This window comes from Pan troglodytes, chromosome 18 (genome assembly GCF_028858775.2).
Source record: "Pan troglodytes isolate AG18354 chromosome 18, NHGRI_mPanTro3-v2.0_pri, whole genome shotgun sequence".
In the NCBI taxonomy this organism is placed as follows: domain Eukaryota; kingdom Metazoa; phylum Chordata; class Mammalia; order Primates; family Hominidae; genus Pan; species Pan troglodytes.
The window spans coordinates 71,661,906-71,680,003 of NC_072416.2; the positions used below are offsets into that span (position 1 = coordinate 71,661,906).

Below are 18,098 nucleotides of genomic sequence, written 5' to 3' on the forward strand. Positions count from 1 at the left end.
CACTTGTACTCGAGAGGCAGAGGTTGCAGTGAGCTGAGATCACACCACTGCATTCCAGCCTGGGCGACAGAGCAAGACTCTGTCTCAAAAAAAAAAAAAAGAAAAATTAAATCTAATGTATCTAACAGAGTAAAAAGATACTTCTAAATCAACTATCCTGGTATTATCAGGAAAAGTTTACAGGAAATAGGTCTGATCATTTGTCAGTATAACAAGATATAGGCAAATCAGGTATTTTAAGCCTGGAAAAATATTATACAAGGGAAAAATGTTTTATTCATTATAATGATAGCTATATTTATGCATAAAATATAACTAACTTTTTAGACTTTGTCTTATGACACTGTGGAAGGCCCTATAATAATAGTTCTATCCAGAAGCATGGCTTCTGTAGGTTTTCTCAATTAGGCACCAAGGGGGTAAAAAAATCTAATCTGTGTTGTCTGGGTGATGTAGGTCCACTTTTCAGTAGTCCACTATACATCATTCCACATGATTTATCTTTTTTTTTTTTCCTTGAGACTGAGTCCTACTCTATCACCCAGGCTGGAGTACAGTGGTGTGATCTCGACTCAGTGCCACCTCTGCCTCCTGGGTTCAAGTGATCTTCATGCCTCAGCCTCCCAAGTAGCTGGGATTACAGGTGCCTGCCACCATGACTGGCTAATTTTTGTATTTTTAGTAGAGACGGGGTTTCACCATGTTGGCCAGGCTGGTCTCAAACTCCTGACCTCAAGTAATCCACTGGCCTCGGCCTCCCAAAGTGCTGGGATTACAGGCATGAGCCTCTGCGCCCGGCCTCCACATGATTAATCTAAAGTTCTACAAGGGAGAAAAATGTATGTATATGTCTACGTATATATGCATATATATACACACACACACACACACAAAGAAAAAGAAAGATTGCTAAATTTGTTCTAAACAATGAACCTGAGACTTGTTGCTAAAAGCTTACTGTATTTACCATAAGTTGATTTGTTTCCTCTTTTTTCCTCTTTTTCTGTTTTTGCAGAAACCTAACAGTATCCTGAAACCTGATTACCAGCCCTTGGCCATAAAGAACATTTCCACCCTGCCCGTGAACTTGTTGCTGTCAACATCTGGACCCTTCTTTATATGTGAGACTGATAAATCCCTGCTGCCGGCAACTCCTGAGGTACCTTAATAGGGGGCTGTTCTGGCAAGCTGTCTGGGGTGGGGCGGGGTGTGATAAAGGAAGAGAAGAGTAATGATACACCACCCAACTTCAGCTCAGAAAGATGTAAAGGATCCAGGAAGCAAACAGGAAGACTACAGAAAATTTAAAATGAGTGGTAAATCAGATGGAAAAACTGAGGCCCAGTATTTTGCCCAAGGTCTCACAGCTAGTAAGTGGCAGAACCAGGATTTGGACCTAACTACTCTGGCTCCAGAGCCTTTAATCTTAGGAATTAATATCCCTTGTATATGAAACATTTCTTCAAGTCTTTTTTGAGAAAAAATTCAAATATGGTGTTTTTTAGAAAATAATGTAGTCTAATTCCATTTTTGTAAAATCCTATTATTCCTCTCTCACGTCTGGACTAACATCTACCAAATGGTAACTCTGAGAAATAATGTATTGTGAAATTTGGGATAAATTTCTTGTTTCTTCTTTGTGCTTTTATATATAATGTAGATTTTTGTATCATTTCTACAAAACAATAATGTCATTTTCCTGGAAAAAAAAAAGTTAAGTCAATCTTCAAAACATTTAATCACCAAGCATGGCGATACCGAGTGCTACAGATGCCATGATCTACAAGGGTGGGTCCTAACTTATGCCCAGCCCCTTGTGCCAGTGGTAAGATTAAAGGCCAAGTGGCTGGCCTGGCTTTCAGCTGGGATTAGGCCAATGCTGAAGAGTCATTACTCTCTCTCTGACTGTTGAATCAGGTGAGTGGCTTTATCAACCGAAACCATCTAATCATGTCATTAAATGCACAGTTAAATACCAGAATCGTTTAAGCCCAGTGGAAAGATGAGGTGCACTGAAAACAGATTCATTCCTGTGTCCATTCTTCCCAACTGCCTTAGGGCACTTGCTGCAAAACCACGAGGTGGCTTTCATGCCCATTAAATGTGGGAATTGAGCAATGCCTAAAAAAGCCAACTCATAGCCAGCCTTTCTACGGGAAGGTATTACTGCAGACACTGGCATCAAGGAACACATAGGGATTGGAATCAAAGACAGAAAAGAACAAATAAAATGTACTGAACAAACGCTGTTCAGCTCTGGACTGTCATTTCAAGTTGAATAGAAAACAGCAGAAAGTGGATGACACTGTGCTTAAAAGTTAGGATTGCTGACATTAGAAAAGAAATTAAATTACCTAATCTGTCCCTTTCTGGGTCACTCTCTACAGAGCCCCCCACCCCCACCCCCACTCCCCAGTGCTTTAGAAAACCCTTTTAAAAATTTCTTAAGCAAAGAATTTTTCCCACTTGCCTAAGGGAATTTCACAACGAAATTTATTTTTAGTTAAGAATATTTTATAATAGTTATTCATTGTAGACTTTTCCTTTACAACTCCTCAATTCTTATAACCCCACACAACACTTATCAAAATCTCTTCCTTTAAATAATTCCAGATTTTCCGTGCTTTCATTTTCAACTAATAAAATGTGTATCCATATACGTAAGTGTCTATACTTAGATGTACTAGCTGTTTACATATGATTGTGTATGTGTATGTTTTTCATACTAATATGTGTGTTTATATGTGTATGCACAAATATGCATGTATCTGTGTGTGCATAAATACATGTAATGTGTATGTGTAAATACCTGGCTGTCCTGTTTCATGTACCAGCGTGGAAATGCATAGTACAAAAGTTAGTAATTTCCCCATTATCTTGTTTGTAGCCTATTAAACTGGAAATTGATGAAGAAAAAAACCTGCTGATCAAGTTTGACCCTTCCTACAGAAACGATCTGAACAACTGGGTGGCAGAAGAAATTCTAGCAATTAAGTATGTGGAACACCCTCAGATAGACAGCCTGGACCTGCGCGGAGAAGTGCATTACCCCAACCTCAGCTTTGAGACAATGGAGCTGGATTTTGGCTGCATCCTGAACGATACTGAGCTCATTCGCTACGTTACCATCACCAACTGCAGCCCGTTGGTTGTGAAGTTTCGCTGGTTCTTCTTGGTGAATGATGAGGAAAATCAGATAAGGTACCCCCAGCACAGAACTCTGCTTTTCATTTGTTTTCTCTTTCAGGCTTTTCATGGGGTTTTCTGTATTCCATGTACTGGCCATTCATGAATATTTTCCGTTTTGACCACTAATTATTGACAGAATTAACAAGGAGCTTACAATCACGATCCATCCTCGATTTCCTAACAGGAAACATAGATAAAACATCTTTGGAAGTCCCAATCACCACCGAATTAACAAAGCAATATCCATAAGCCCACTTTAATTTTGAGTCTAGTGATAAGATCATTAGAAATTCATCACTAAAAAATAAAGTCTTTGTAGAATTGTTTAAATTATTATTTTATTGTGGTAATATATATACAACTTAACAAATTTTTAAGTGTACAATACAGTATTATTGACTACAAGTAAACCAGATTTCTAGAACTTATCTTGCTGCACTGAAACTTTATGCCTGTTGCCCATTCTCCTTTCTCCCCAGCCCCCGCAACCACCATTCTACTCTTTGATTTTATTAATTTAACTATTTTAACTACCTCATATAAGTGGAATCATGCAGTATATTAGTCTTTTTCACACTGTTATAAAGAACTGCCTGAGAATGAGTAATTTATGAAGAAAAAAGTTTTAATTGACTCACAGTTCTACACAGCTGGGGAGGCCTCAGGAAATTTACAACCACGGCAGAAGGTGAAGGGGAAGCAAGGCATATCTTTCATGATGGCAGGAGAGACAGCAAGTGAGAGGGGAACTGCCAAACACTTTTTTTTTTTTTTTTTTTGAGACAGAGTTTTGCTCTTGTCGCCCAGGCTGGAGTGCAATGGCGCTATCTGGGCTCACTGCAACCTCTGCCTCCCAGGTTCAAGCGATTCCCCTGCCTCAGCCTCCCAAGTAGCTGGGATTACAGGTGCCTGCCACCACGCCTGGCAATTTTTTTTTTTTTTTTTTTTTTGTATTTTTAGTAGAGATGGGGTTTCACCATGTTGGCCAGGCTGGTCTCGAACTCTTGACCTCAGGTAATCCGCCCGCCTCGGCCTGCCAAGGTGCTGGGATTACAGGTGTGGGCCACCGTACCCAGCCCTGCCAAACACTTTTTAAACCATCAGATCTCATGAGAACTCACTCACAATCACGAGAACAGCATGGGGGAAACCACCTGCGTGATCCAATCACCTCTCATCAGGTCCCTCCCTCAGCATGTGGGGAACACATTTTGAGATGAGATTTGGATGAGGACAGAGAGCCAAACCACGTCATGCAGTATCTTCCTGTGACTGGCTTATTTCATTGAGCATAATGTCCTCAAGGTTCATCCATGTCATTACATATTGCAGAATTTCCTTCTTTTTTAAGTTTGAACAAAATTCTAGCCCCTTGTATGTATATAACAAATTTTCTTTATCCATCCACCTGTTGATGGACATTTAGCTTTTTTCTACATCTTGGCTATTGTGAATATTGCTGCAATGAACATGAGAGTGCTAATATCACTTTGAGATTCTGATTTCAATTCTTGGATAAATACCCAGAAGTGGGATTGCAGAATCACATGGTAGCTTTATTTTTAGTTTTTTAAGGAACTTCCGTACTGTTTTTCACAGTGGCTGCACCATTTTGCATTCCCAGTAACAGTGCACCAGGGTTTCAGTTTCTCCGCATCCTCACCAACACTTGTCTATTGTTTCTTTAGTAACTGCCGTCCTAACAGGTATGAGGTGATATCTCATTGGGGTTTTTATTTGAATTTCCCTGATATTTAATGACATTGAGCATATTTTCTATACCTGTTGTCATTTGTAGATCTTCTCTGGAGAAATGTCTATTTAAGTCCTTAGCCCATTTTTAAATTAGGTATTAGTGGTTTTTTGCTATTGAGTTGGAGTTCTTATGTATTTTGGAGATTAACCCCTTATCAGATATATGGTTTGCAAATATTTTCTCCCTTTCCATAGGTTGAATTTTCACTCTATTCTTTCCTTTGCTGCGCAGAAGCTTTTTAGTTTGATGTGGTCATACTTGTTTACTTTTGGTTTTGTTGCTGCAGAATTTTCTTGAAAAGCATTTCAAACTCAAAGCACAGACTGAGTAGGACCCTACATTGAGTATGTGTAGCACTGAGCTCCATGTTGCCTGTTGTACATATTTCAATGGGTTTCTGTTCTGGTTCATTTATGTATATGTATAGACATACACATAATTATAAAATAGTGGGAGGCAGCGATTGCTGCATTTTCTTCTTAGTTGGCAACCAGAACTAATGGGCTTTGTATATTTCCTTATTGGATGTTGTGACTCTCAGTTGTTGGCATGTGAATATTGGACGGCCATTCTTAACTGAGGAAACCTCATGTTGTTTCCTTAGGGGCTTGTCAGTGCTTCCTGTCCATAATCCTCATCTTATGTATGACAGTCACCCTCTTCTCTCCTGCACTTGTTACCACGGTAACGATGGCTCGCTCTGAATGTTTTCCGTAGACATCTAACAATGACCTAGCGAAGCACTGAAGCCAGCAGCCGGTCCTGGGCCTGAGCATTGGAGTCTGCTCATTAAGTGCCAGGGACTGTTTGGGTTTGGAATGAAATTCTGTAGATGGTGAACATTTAATATAATTATGGAAAAATCAGCCAACCCGACCTAATGCACTTCAAATACCAGATTTTCTGAAGTGATTCTGATGTAACATAGCTAAATGAGTTTATTCCATCTGGGAGCAAGGACATGCTTCATTTATTTTTTTATTTTTGAGAGGCTACTTTCATAATTAAAGTGATGAACTTTTGAAAATGTACTTGGCCACTACTGAAGATGATACACTTAATTTTTCATTGGTTTAAGCATTTATTTAACTGTTTTTCTCTTTCTTCAGCATCTTCCTATCTCTTAATATTGAGCCTCTGCTTATAACTTGTTTGTTCATTCATTTACTCAATCAGAGAGTCAGTCAGAAAACATTTGATAAGTGATTATTGTGAGCCACATATTGAGGAATCAGCACTATAAAAGTGAACAAGACGTGACCCTTGTCCTCAGGCTAGTGGAGAAAGCAGACATGTACCAAAATGGACATGTGGCCATGCTGGGCTCTGTGGGTGGGAGGCCTGTGCCCAGAGAAGTCAGAAAAGGCTGCATTGAGGAGCCACAGTTAAATATTCCAGATGGAGAGGCAGGAAGACATTCTGAGTAACAGGAATAGCATGTATCTATTAGTTAGAATTCATGGGTTCACTCTATTGCAAGTCATTGAAAACCTGACCCTAAGCAAAAATTAAAGGAAAGGAAATTCACTGGTTTTCACGACTCAAAATTCCAGATTCGCTTTGGCTTCTGGCCTGGCTTAAAGCAAGGATCACACAATGTCATCATTGGAGCCAGGTTCTCTGTCTCTCAGCTCTGCTCAGTTTCTTGTGTTAACCTCATTCCCAGATTAGCTTTTCTCTCCTAATCACCCAGTGGCTGCCAGCACTGCTGGGGCCATGTCCTTTTACACTCCGATCCACTGGAAAACAATATGAGGTCTTTCTCCCACAACTTCCAGGAGATTCACTCCGATCAAACTAACTGAGTCACATTTCTGTCCCCACTCCTCATCAGTCACTGTCAGGGGAGGGCGATGCACTCATCATGGTTGACCTGGTCACATGCCCACCACCAAAGGCTGTGGATCATGATCTCAGAACCAGATGGACTGGAGAGGGTGGGAATGGGGTCACCAAACAAAAACTGACAGAGGGAGAATCGATGCTGGAGAGCAAATGACACGCTTCTACCATGATGTTGGCGGAGGGTACGTCAGCGTGGCTGGTGGGCAGACCTCACTGGGTGGGAGAAGTTGTGGGAGGTGAGTCTGGAGAGGTATGTTGGCAGAAGTGTGTGAGAGACCTGATATTCCAGAAGGAATTAACGCTCTTTCTTGGAGGCAGTGGTGGGATTTGTAATCAAGAAGGTGACAAAGGTTTTTGCAGAAAGGTAACGCTTAGCAGCATTCAGCACAGCGACCAACCCCACCTTCCTGAAATACATTCCTTTCTCGCCTTGCAGAACACCGTATTCTCCTGATTTTCCTCTTGTCCCCTCAACAACTTCTCAGTTCTCTGCCAGCAACAACTCCACTGGAGTAGAAGGATGGAGGGCTCCATCCTAGGCTTTCTCCTCTTCCTGGAAATTGATGCACCCCCATAGCTCCAGTCAGCTTCTTTTGCTAAGGCTTCCCAGTGCCTGTCTTCACCAAGCGCCCTCTGCTGAGTTCCAAGTCTGTTGCCTTCTTGACGTCTCCTCTTGGACATCCCTTCGATGCCTCCCAGGTGATTTATGCCTAGCGTGTTCCACATAAGCTCTGTTCCCTCCCTGCTCACCCCCAGACTCTCCTCCAGGGCACCCTGTCCCAGTAAATGACATCACTGCTCTCCTGGGAGGCATTAGGATTTCTTCCTCTCTCTAACCCCACCCACCCTATCAAATCCACCACCAACTTCTACCTATTCTGCCTTCTGAAAACCTCATTCCCATTTCCACTGCTGTTACCCTGGCTCAAGCCACCATTGCCTGTTACTGTGGTCACAGCCCTACCTGGGCTTTCTGCTTCCACGCATGCACCACAGCTCCTACTCCCCTCAGTAGCCATGCCACTGCCCTGGCGTTAAGCCTTTAGTAACTACCTGTGCTTCTTGGAATAAAGTACAGAGCACTCACTCTATTCTGCAAGGCTCAGCATGTGCTGGTCCCTGCGTTCCTCTCCAGATTTGCTCTGTGCTTCTGGCACTGACCTTTCTGTTTACCCAACACACCGGCCTCTGTCCTGCCCAGTGCTGTTCCTGTCCAACTGCCCCCTTCTTTGCTGGAAGCTCCTCCCCAGCCCCACCTAGCTGTCCCTTCCCCTTCTTCAGACTTCAGCTTCACCATCCTTCTGCAGGGAAGCCTTTTCCAAGATCCATCCTTAGGCCAAATCCCCTGTCATGGACATTGGTACTCCCATCTCCTTGGTGATTCACATCACGCCTCTGCTTATGGCTCAGTGTCCATCTTCCCAGCATCTCTTAATCCCTGTGAGGCCAGCAAGCACACCTGCCCTATCACCTCTGGAGCCCCAGAGCCCAGCACAGTCCCCAGCACAGAGTACATCCTCAAAGGGTGTTTCTTAATCCAGTCTATCATTGTTGGACATTTGGGTTGGTTCCAAGTCTTTGCTATTGTGAATAATGCCGCAATAAACATACGTGTGCATGTGTCTTTATAGCAGCATGATTTATAGTCATTTGGGTATATACCCAGTAATGGGATGGCTGGGTCAAATGGTATTTCTAGTTCTAGATCCCTGAGGAATCAGACTGGATTAAGAAAATGTGGCACATATACACCATGGAATACTATGCAGCCATAAAAAATGATGAGTTCATATCCTTTGTAGGGACATGGATGAAATTGGAAACCATCATTCTCAGTAAACTATCGCAAGAACAAAAAACCAAACACCGCATATTCTCACTCATAGGTGGGAATTGAACAATGAGATCACATGGACACAGGAAGGGGAATATCATACTCTGGGGACTGTGGTGGGGAGGGGGGAGGGGGAAGGGATAGCATTGGGAGATATACCCAATGCTAGATGACGAGTTAGTGGGTGCAGCGCACCAGCATGGCACATGTATACATATGTAACTAACCTGCACAATGTGCACATGTACCCTAAAACTTAAAGTATAATTAAAAAAAAAAAAAAAAAAAAGGGTGTTTCTTGGTGAATCAGCTGCTCCCACCTGGGTATTTGTAGAGAGAAGGAGATCATTTCATACCTGGCTTGAGATTCCTCTCTCTCAGCTTCCTGGCACCCGCCAAAGAGAAAGGTTCCAGGCATAAATGTCACCTAGAATAGACCAAAAAAAAAAAGAAAAAAAAAAAAAGCCACCTGGTTTCCAGACAGACTGTCTCTGTGTAGGACGTCTGAAAAACATAAACCACTCTGGCTAAAGGTCACTTTTATCAGATATACACGAACACTAACCTTTCTTATCCAGTTAGGATTCTTCTAAGCCTTACAGTTAGTAAAAGAAACAGAAGTGTAAGAGAGGGTTTTCTTTTTCTTTTATTAGGTAGGTCTGAGGTCGCCTAGACACTCTCATGTTCCTTCACAACACATGTACATCTGCGGTGCGTGTGCATGCACATGTGTGCATGTGACTTTGTAGGCAATTCTCACTCATCTATTTAAAGCATCCCTCTTGTTTGAGCACACATTTTTTTCCCCAAGTTGGCCCTCATGTCACATCTAAGAACAAAGAAAGAAGTAAAATGGACAAGCATGCTAAATAAGTCCTCGGTAAGAGGAAAAGGCAGCCATTGCCTTTGAAGCCTGTGAGTTTGTGCCCGTGACAGGAACCTGGGTCAACCATGGTGGATGGTGGTCTCTCCCCCTCCCACATCTGCATGTAATGAGAAAGCTGGCATGAAGTGCCGGGGCTGGCCATTCATGACCACACAGTTGTCGCTGCAGGAGCCACCCTTTTATTAGGTCCATCTCTTCAGTCTAACTGATCAGCTTGATAACAACACAATGCTTCATGGCACCTGTGTGAAAGAGAAGCACAAGGAAACGGTGCACTTGAACCAGTTTTACCTTTAAGAGGCCAGACTAGAGAGCCAACCGTCAGGGAGCCGAGCAGCCTCTGGCTTGGCTGGCATCTCTGCCCAGTCTCAGAGCGGGGAAGCTGAGGCCGCACTAGAACTTAGAGCATGTGGGCCAAGTGGTCTCCACGGACAGCTTTGGCTCTTCGTTTCTGAATCAGATTATAAATAAATCGAATACAAGGGCCTAAAGGGAGCCAAGTCCTGCAGCAAAGGAACATGTTATTCTCACACTGATTTTTCTATGATGAGCGCCAGCCAGCCAATATGGAGATTGGAAGAGGAGGGTGGAAGGCCTGGAAGGAGGCTGGAGAAAGAGCCTCATTTTCTGGATGCTTCCATCTATGTCTTCATCATTCCTCAATTTCTGTTGCTTCAAAAGTAGATTTTTTTTTTTAAACAAAGTCTCACTCTGTCACCCAGGCTGGAGTGCAGTGGCACAATCTTGGTTCACCACACCCTTAAACTCCTGGGCACAAGCCAAGGACTACTGTAGCTGAGACTACAGGCGTGCACCATTATACCTGGCTAATTTCTGTTTTTTTTGTTGTTGTTTTTTGTTTGTTTGTTTGTTTTGTAGAGACAGGGTCTTTCTATGTTTCCCAGGCTAGTCTCAATCTCCTAGGCTCAAGTGATCCTCCTACCTCAGTCTCCCGAAGTGCTAGGATTACAAGTGTGAGCCACTGTTCCTGGCCCAAAAGTGGAACTTTTCTAAGATGTGGTGTGTTAGTGGTAGTTGGGGTCCTGGGCTGCCGAATCAGATGTGGCTGGTTAGAATCCAAGCGCTGTGCTCCTCCTAGCCATGTGACCTTGTGCCGCAGTTGACTTACCTGTAAAATGGTAGTCTAAAAGAGTTGCTGTGAGGATTAAATGAAGTGTATCTTAACATGCATATGTCCCTGAGACATGCCAAGCACTCCCAAATTGGTGGCTGTTTTTAGGTTCTCTAAGGGTCTCTTCCTTTGTACCAAATGCTGCTAAGTAAAGCAGCCCCGGAATCCTATAAGGGCTCCTACGGGTCCTCCTGTAGGAGCTCTAGGGTCCTTAGACAACCACAGATGGACCCAGATTCCTTTTACTTCCAACAAATGATAGAAAATCCTTTTCTTATACCAGGCTGCATTCATCAAGGCCAAAGCCAGGCTTTAGCCAAGCTTCGCCGTGGCCTGTGTGTGGCTTAAGGGGGCCAGGGCCAGGCAGCCCTCCCCTCCCTACCTATCACTCCTCCCTGCAGCCAGATAAGCCCAGACCTTGGCTTAGAGGCAGTTCCTTGTTCTGCCCAAGGGCCCAATAAGAAAATAAAAATGTTTAGGGGAAATGTGATTATTTTTTCTTTCAGAATAAGCATTACTTTATTGAATCCCACAAGGGCAGGCACTAAGTACCCTTAAACCACAGCTGTCCCTGGGTAGCTCAGGGTGCTGGTGTCCGAGTCAGACTTTGGCTCAGCCACCTGCCCCATGTGACCCTGCTGGGTGGCTGAGCCTCCCTGAGCCTCGGCTCTTGTGTGAAATGAAGGAGGTTAATAATCGTGCCTTCCACAGAGGAATGTGGTGAGGATGCTAAGGCCGCTTTGTTATTGAAGAAATTGAGGAGATGGATGCCTCTCTGATGTTGATACTAGGCCATATTTGAGTACCCCAGAGGCAGCTTTGAGATATTTTCTCCCACAATCAGTCTGAGGCCATTTCAGGATGTGGGGAGGTCTCACAGGGTCCAAGGGCCGCAGGTACCTCTCACTGATCTAAGCTATTGTCCCTTCCATAAACATCCTGTCTTCCTCACCAGCTTTGTACCTCTCAGAACGCTGTGAGCTCAAGTATTTGCGTTTTTCTTTTTCACCTCCCAGGGAAAAGTTTGGATTGGAGCCAAAAGTAAGCATTTAGCCCTGGGGCCAGAGGGAAGACAGGCCTGAGGAGGGGGCAAAAAGGTCATGAAGGGGAAACAGAATCAGGGGCCACAGCCTATTTTCTGCCCCCTCAGCCCCCTTTCTTCCCCGACTCTCTCCCTACTGTGTCTGAGCTAGGATGACAGACTTACAGCCCCAAGAGTGAACCCAATGGGAATGGGTCCCTCCCCCTAGCAACTTCCTGTGGCTGCTGTAACAGGTCACCACAAGCTGGGGGTATTAGAACAACACAGATCTCTTCTCTTCCCATTCTGGAGGCCAGAAGTCTGAAATCAGTTTCACTGGGCCAGAACCAAGGTATGGACAGGGCCACTCTCCCTCTGCTCCCTCCGGAAGCTGCAGGGAAAATCCCCTGCCTTTGCTGAATTCCAGAGCTTTGTTCCTTTCACTCTTTGCATTCCTAGTCTCTGGCCCTTCCACCACCTTCAAAGCTGACTGCATACCATCCCCTTCTCCCCTCTCTGGAGGAACATAGCCCTCTGCCTCCCTCATATAAGGGCACCTGTGGTTAGATCACTGGGCTGACTCATATACTCCAGGATAATCACCCCTTCTCTAGATCCTCAACTTAATCACATCTGCAAAGTCCCTTTTGCCATATAAGGTAACATTCACAGGTTCCAGGGATTCAAACATGGACATCTTGAGGATGTCCCTTATCCAACCTATTCAGAGCCTCCAACATTACTGGCATTGAGTTCTTGTGCTCCCTTTACTCTCTTTAAAAATGGATCCTCTATTAATGACCATATCATTAGAAGCTTTGGTTGTAAGCAACGGTAATCCTGACTCGAACTTACAAAAAAAAAAAAAGAAAAGAAAAACAGAATTTGTTGGTTCATGCATCTGGAAAGTCTAGGTTCAGGCTTCAGGCACAGTTTGATCCAGGACTTGAATAACATCACCTGCATCTAGTGTCTCTTCCATCATCCCTTGGCTCTGCCCTCTGCCATATTACCTCCATTCTCAGTCGGGTCCTATACGCACATGGTTGCAAGATGACTCAGCAGCTCCAGCTCTTCATATGCCAGGTTCAAGTCTAGTGGGAGGAAGTAGAGTCCTAGGAAATTTTTTGCTGTAACTCACTGGCACTGGTTGAATCCTGTGTCCCTCAACTATGGTCTGGGGAACTCACTGCTACTCCTGAGCCAGGCTGAATGTCAGAGATAGGCTAGTTCACAGAGGGAAATGGAAGGTACCTGACCAAAGAAAGGGAGAATGGATGCTGGGCAGCAAAGAACAAAGATTCCACCTTCGTGACTGATCAGGCTCATTGCATTTCTCTTGCTAGTCCTAAGCCAAAGAGATGGACATCTAATTGTGAAATTAGGTACCACCTGCGTGGAAGGGTATTTGAGGAACAAGACCACCTTACCAATGCCCTGAGACCTGATAAGCTGGTTTACTCCTCAGGCACTGTGGAAAAGCAACTCACAACCAGACTTCATTCCCAGAATAGCCCCGTCAACATGCAGCCCTAAGCACCAGCTGTGCAGGCACCTTCCCGTTTTCTGTATGAAAGGCAACCTGCCTATTTTTGAAGCTTTAGAGTAAGACCATCGGTACAGTGTGAACAATTCACATCTTTACATTGGGAAAATCTCTTTTAACAGCTTTCCAGACCACAAAGAATATGTCCAAGTAGGAAATATTTCCTGTAGACAGATGTATATGGCCAAATCTTCAACATGGAGCTATTGGGAGCAATGAAAGGAAGCTGCCGTAATCTTGACCAATAGCAGTAACTATGATTGACTACCCACCATGTGCCAGGCATCATTCTAACTCATTACATATCATACAGCAACCCCAGAGAGTGAGGATGAATACCCGCTTTTAGGGATCCAGGCACCTGAGCCCACACAGCAGATCCCAGACCCCATTTGTTTTTGTTAATCATTTCAACTTTGATTTTAAATTCAGGGGATACATGTGCAGATTTGTTACATGGCAATATTGCATGAGGCTAAAGTTTGGGGTATGGATCCCGTCACCCAGGTACTGAGCATACTACTCAACAGGTAGTTTTTCAACCCATGCCTCACTCCCTTATTACCCCCTCTAGTAGTTCATAGTGTCTGTTGTTCCCCTGTTCATGTCCATGTGTGCTCAGTGTTTAGCTCCCACTTATAAGTGAGAACATGTAGTATTCGGTTTTCTGTTCCTGCATTAATTCATGTAGGATTATGGCTTCCAGCTGCATCCATGTTGCTGTATGATTTATGGCTGCATAGTACTCATGGTGTTTATGTACCACATTTTCTTTATCCAATCCTTTGTTGATGGGCACCTGGATTGACTCCATGTCTTTGCTATTGTGACTAGCACTGCAATGAACATATAAGTGCATGTGTGCATGTGTCTTTTTGGTAGAATAATTTATATTCCTTTGGGTTTGTACCTAGTAATGGAATTGCTGGGTCAAATGGTAGCCCTGTTTTAAGTTATTTGGGAAGTCTCCAAACTGCTTTCACAATGGCTGAAGTAATTTATATTCCCACCAACAATGTATAAGCATTCCCTTTTTTCCTCTGCCTCACCAGCGTGTTATTTTTTTAATAATCGCCATTCTGACTGGTATGAGACATTATCTCATTGTGGTTTTGATTTGCATTTCTCTGATTATTAGTGACAATGAACGTTTTTTCATATTTCTTGGTCACTGCTATATCTTCTTTTGAGAAGTCCAAGACCCCATTTCTGCACTGACTGCAAAGCCCCTGTTTTAACCACTGTCTTCTACTGACATATCAAAGCCCAATTTTTCTGTATATCTTATTACTATATATCTATTTTATGTTTAAACGAACCTTCTCTGAACACTCTACCTGAACATTGTGCTATATGTGATGGGGACTACAAAGATAAATAAGACTTATTGCTGTGCATGGAATTGATGAGCCCCCAAAGACAAACATGGAAACCGTTCATGGGGCACAAGGTGGGTGGATAAGCAGTGACTGTGTGCCAGACATTTCCAAAGATGGCTTCACTTCATATTCTCAGTAAGCTGATTTACATGGCAGCTGTTTAGGAAACACTGTTATTATTGTGATTTTACAAATAAGGGAAGGGCAGCACAGTGAAGTAAATAAGCACTAGATAAAAATGGGAAGGAAGGAAGGAAGGGAGGGAGGGAGGCAGGGAAAAGGGCAAGAAGGAGAGAAGAGAGGGATAGAGGAAGGGAGGGAGGGAGGGAAGAGACAGGGAGAGAGGGAGAGAAAGGGGTGGGGTGAGGATAAGTAGGAAGCACAGTCTTTTCCCATCAAGAGTTTATAAGCTGAATGAGGAAACAAGAGGTTCATAAAAATCCACAGCTACTGTTTGTTCCACAGTTCAGCACTTTGCCCTCTACTCCTCAGCCTTGCAAATATTACCCAGTGAAGAAATCTGGTGGGAATACTGACGGGGTCTGCTGGGGTGGGCTAGATGATCAGTCCCAGCAGGGTGAAGAGATGCCTGCTGCCCCTAGAGGGCTGAGTGCAGGGTGGAGGGAAGGATCCTCTGGGTGGTGGCTCCCAGCCTTATCCTGAGTCCCTGAATCAACATGTGACAGCTGCTAGAGGTGGGAGCTCTCATCCTGAGACTGTGCCCTACAGGGGATTTTTAGTGATAATCATACCCCAACTGCCTGTGATAGCCAGTGGTTCCTGATTCAGGCAGGAACTGAGGATTTCCTTGTCCATACCAGAGTTATCAGGAACCTCAGGGATCCTCTTAGTTTTTGCCTTAACTGGGTGAGGCCCCACCAGGGAGCATGTTGGCAGCAAAGCCTGCTTCCTGCTGCTCTTTCCCATTGACCCTCTCTTTTGAGGCCACGATACCATCACAGGAGGGCAATATTCCCTACTTGTTGCCACAGACTGGGTAGACTGTTCCTGTGGGGCTGTTGCCTTGCCATGGGATTCTGCCCACAGGTTCATCACCAGCTTCTAACTGACCATCCTTTAGGGGAGGAAGTAGGTAGCTCTTGGAGAAGCCATCCTGCATCTGTTCCGAAGGGCTTGAAACCTCTGACTCTGTCCTTCTATTAACAGGTTTGGAAATTCAAGTTCAGCCCCATGTCATAGGGGTGGAATTGTTTTTTCTTCTAGACATCATTCCTACAGTTTGGTTCACTGCCATTGAGGGAGGGGCAATATCAAATATCTAAGATCTATAGGTTTACTTTGCTCCTTGAGAAGGAATATCACTTATTTAAATAGACTTGAAATACATGTATAATTATAATTAAATATAATAGGTGTATTACGTATGAGATATAAATTAATCAGGTTTGCTATAAAGCAAATTCTCAAATAGACACACAAACATATATATGTATTATTTAACACAGTTGTGTTCAGGCTTTTTACAGCAGAACACTTTTTATGTAAATCACTTCAGAACAGACATGCTGAGTGAAAGAAAGTGTAAAGGAGTCCTTCTTTCTCCTTCTTCCCAGCCCCATTAGTTCCTGGGCTTCCTCCAAGGAACCCTCACATCTGTAGCTAGGGCTGAGTTAGCTGATGCCTAATTACTATTTAAGAATTACATTAAGTCACAAAGCAATGTTGAAATTTCTACACTTAAGTGTAATGTATTATACTATATTACTGAGCTCAGGCTGCCGTAACAAAATATCATAGAGTGTGTGACTTAAACAAGAGATATTTATTTCTCAGTTCTGGAGACTGGTAGTCTGAGATCACAGTGCCAGCATAGTCAAGTTCTGATGAAGGCTATCCTCCTGACTTGTAGACAGCCACCTTCTCACCATGTGATCATATAGCAAAAGGAGAGAGAGAACACTCTGGTGTCCCTTCTTATAAGGGCACTAATTCCGTGAGGCTGGTCTCACCCTCATGACCTCATCTAAACCAAATTACCTCTCAAGTACTAGTTGGCCACATGTGGCTAGTGGCTATGTATTGGACAGCACAGATAGAGAATATTTCTATCATTGCTTAAAGTTCTAGCAAACAACTCTATTATAGACAATTTGAATGCATTTAATAGGCTTACTGTAATTGACATATGTAGAACACTGCACTAAAAAAAATCTTCTGGCCCCATGCTACAGTTATGAAAAATTACTGTATACTAGGGCTTAAAGAAGATCTCAACAAAGAATCTGTTCTGTCAGAAATCAATAGCAAATAGATAACAAGAAACAAACAAGTAAACAAAAACACAGGCTTAGACATTTTAAAACATACTTCTGAATAGCCTTAGATAAAATGGACAAATTCTTAGAAAAATACAACTTGCCAAAACTGACTTTTATAAAAAAAGAAATCTAAATGGTCTTATAACCATTAAAGAAATAGTTTCAAATATCTCCATTTTTAAGAACCCACTAAGTCCTGATAGATACAGAAGAGTTCATCCAATGATTTAAGAAATAAATTATTTCAAACTTAAACTCTTTTCAGAGAAAAATATAAAAGACAATATTACCCAATTTATTTTATAAAACTAACTTAATTTTTATACCAAAACCCATTAAACCAGGTCACAGACATAAAGATTTCAGGCCATTTCACACTCATTAATTCAAAAATATAAATGTAAAACATTCACCAAAATATTAACAAACTGAATCCAGCAAAGCATAAAAAGATAAGATATAATGAGGTTGAGTTTATTCCAGGAATGCAAGGTTGGTTTAACATTACAAAATTCGGTGATTCAATTTACTATACTACCCCATTAAAGAAGAAAAAACATATGATCATCTCAATAAATCCAGGAAAAATTTCAGTAGAACCAAACAACTATTCATGTGAAAATTCCTTAACCTGATCAAGGATAACTTTTTAAAATATGAAGACATGTTAAAGTCATTTCCTTTAAAAATCAAAAATAAGACAAGAGTTCCTTTTTTTTTTTTTTTTTTGAAATGGAGTTTCGCTCTTGTTGCCCAGGATGGAGTGCAATGGCATGATCTCGGCTCACTACAACCTCCACCTCCCAGGTTCAAGTGATTCTCCTGCCTCAGCCTCCTGAGTAGCTGAGATTACAGGCATGCGCCACTGTACCTGGCTAATTTTGTATTTTCAGTAGAGATGGGATTTCTCCATGTTGGTCAGGCTGGTCCTGAACTCCTGACCTCAGGTGATCTGCCCACCTCAGCCTCCCAAAGTGCTGGGATTACAGGCGTGAGTCACCGCACCTAGCCAAGAGTTCCATTTCTATTCAACAATTTACTAAAGATCCTAGCCAGTGTAGGAAGATAGGAAAGTAAATAAAAGAGACTAGATTTGGAAAGGAAGAAACAAAAGTCATGTAATTATTATCTACATGGAAAACGCAAAATAATCAACAGACAAATTACTAGAATTAATGAAAGAATCGAGTGAGGAGGATGGATTGATATAAAGTTATAAAATTCAATTGCA

The 18,098-nt window shown here is 42.7% G+C and overlaps 1 protein-coding gene across 4 annotated transcripts in view; it reads left to right on the forward strand.

Annotated features, from left to right (window-relative positions):
• The window catches only part of HYDIN (HYDIN axonemal central pair apparatus protein), a 423,676-nt gene that overhangs the window by 207,904 nt on the left and 197,674 nt on the right, over positions 1-18,098 (forward strand). For 3 of the 4 annotated variants that reach the window (XM_016930119.4, XM_016930120.4, XM_009431186.5), the window contains exons 22-23: positions 1,016-1,159; positions 2,888-3,201. In XM_016930119.4, coding sequence (XP_016785608.3) covers positions 1,016-1,159; positions 2,888-3,201 — 458 coding nt within the window. Of the gene's footprint in view, positions 1-1,015; positions 1,160-2,887; positions 3,617-18,098 lie in introns of those variants that run through there. The other variant, XM_063797419.1, reaches the window with a different exon arrangement.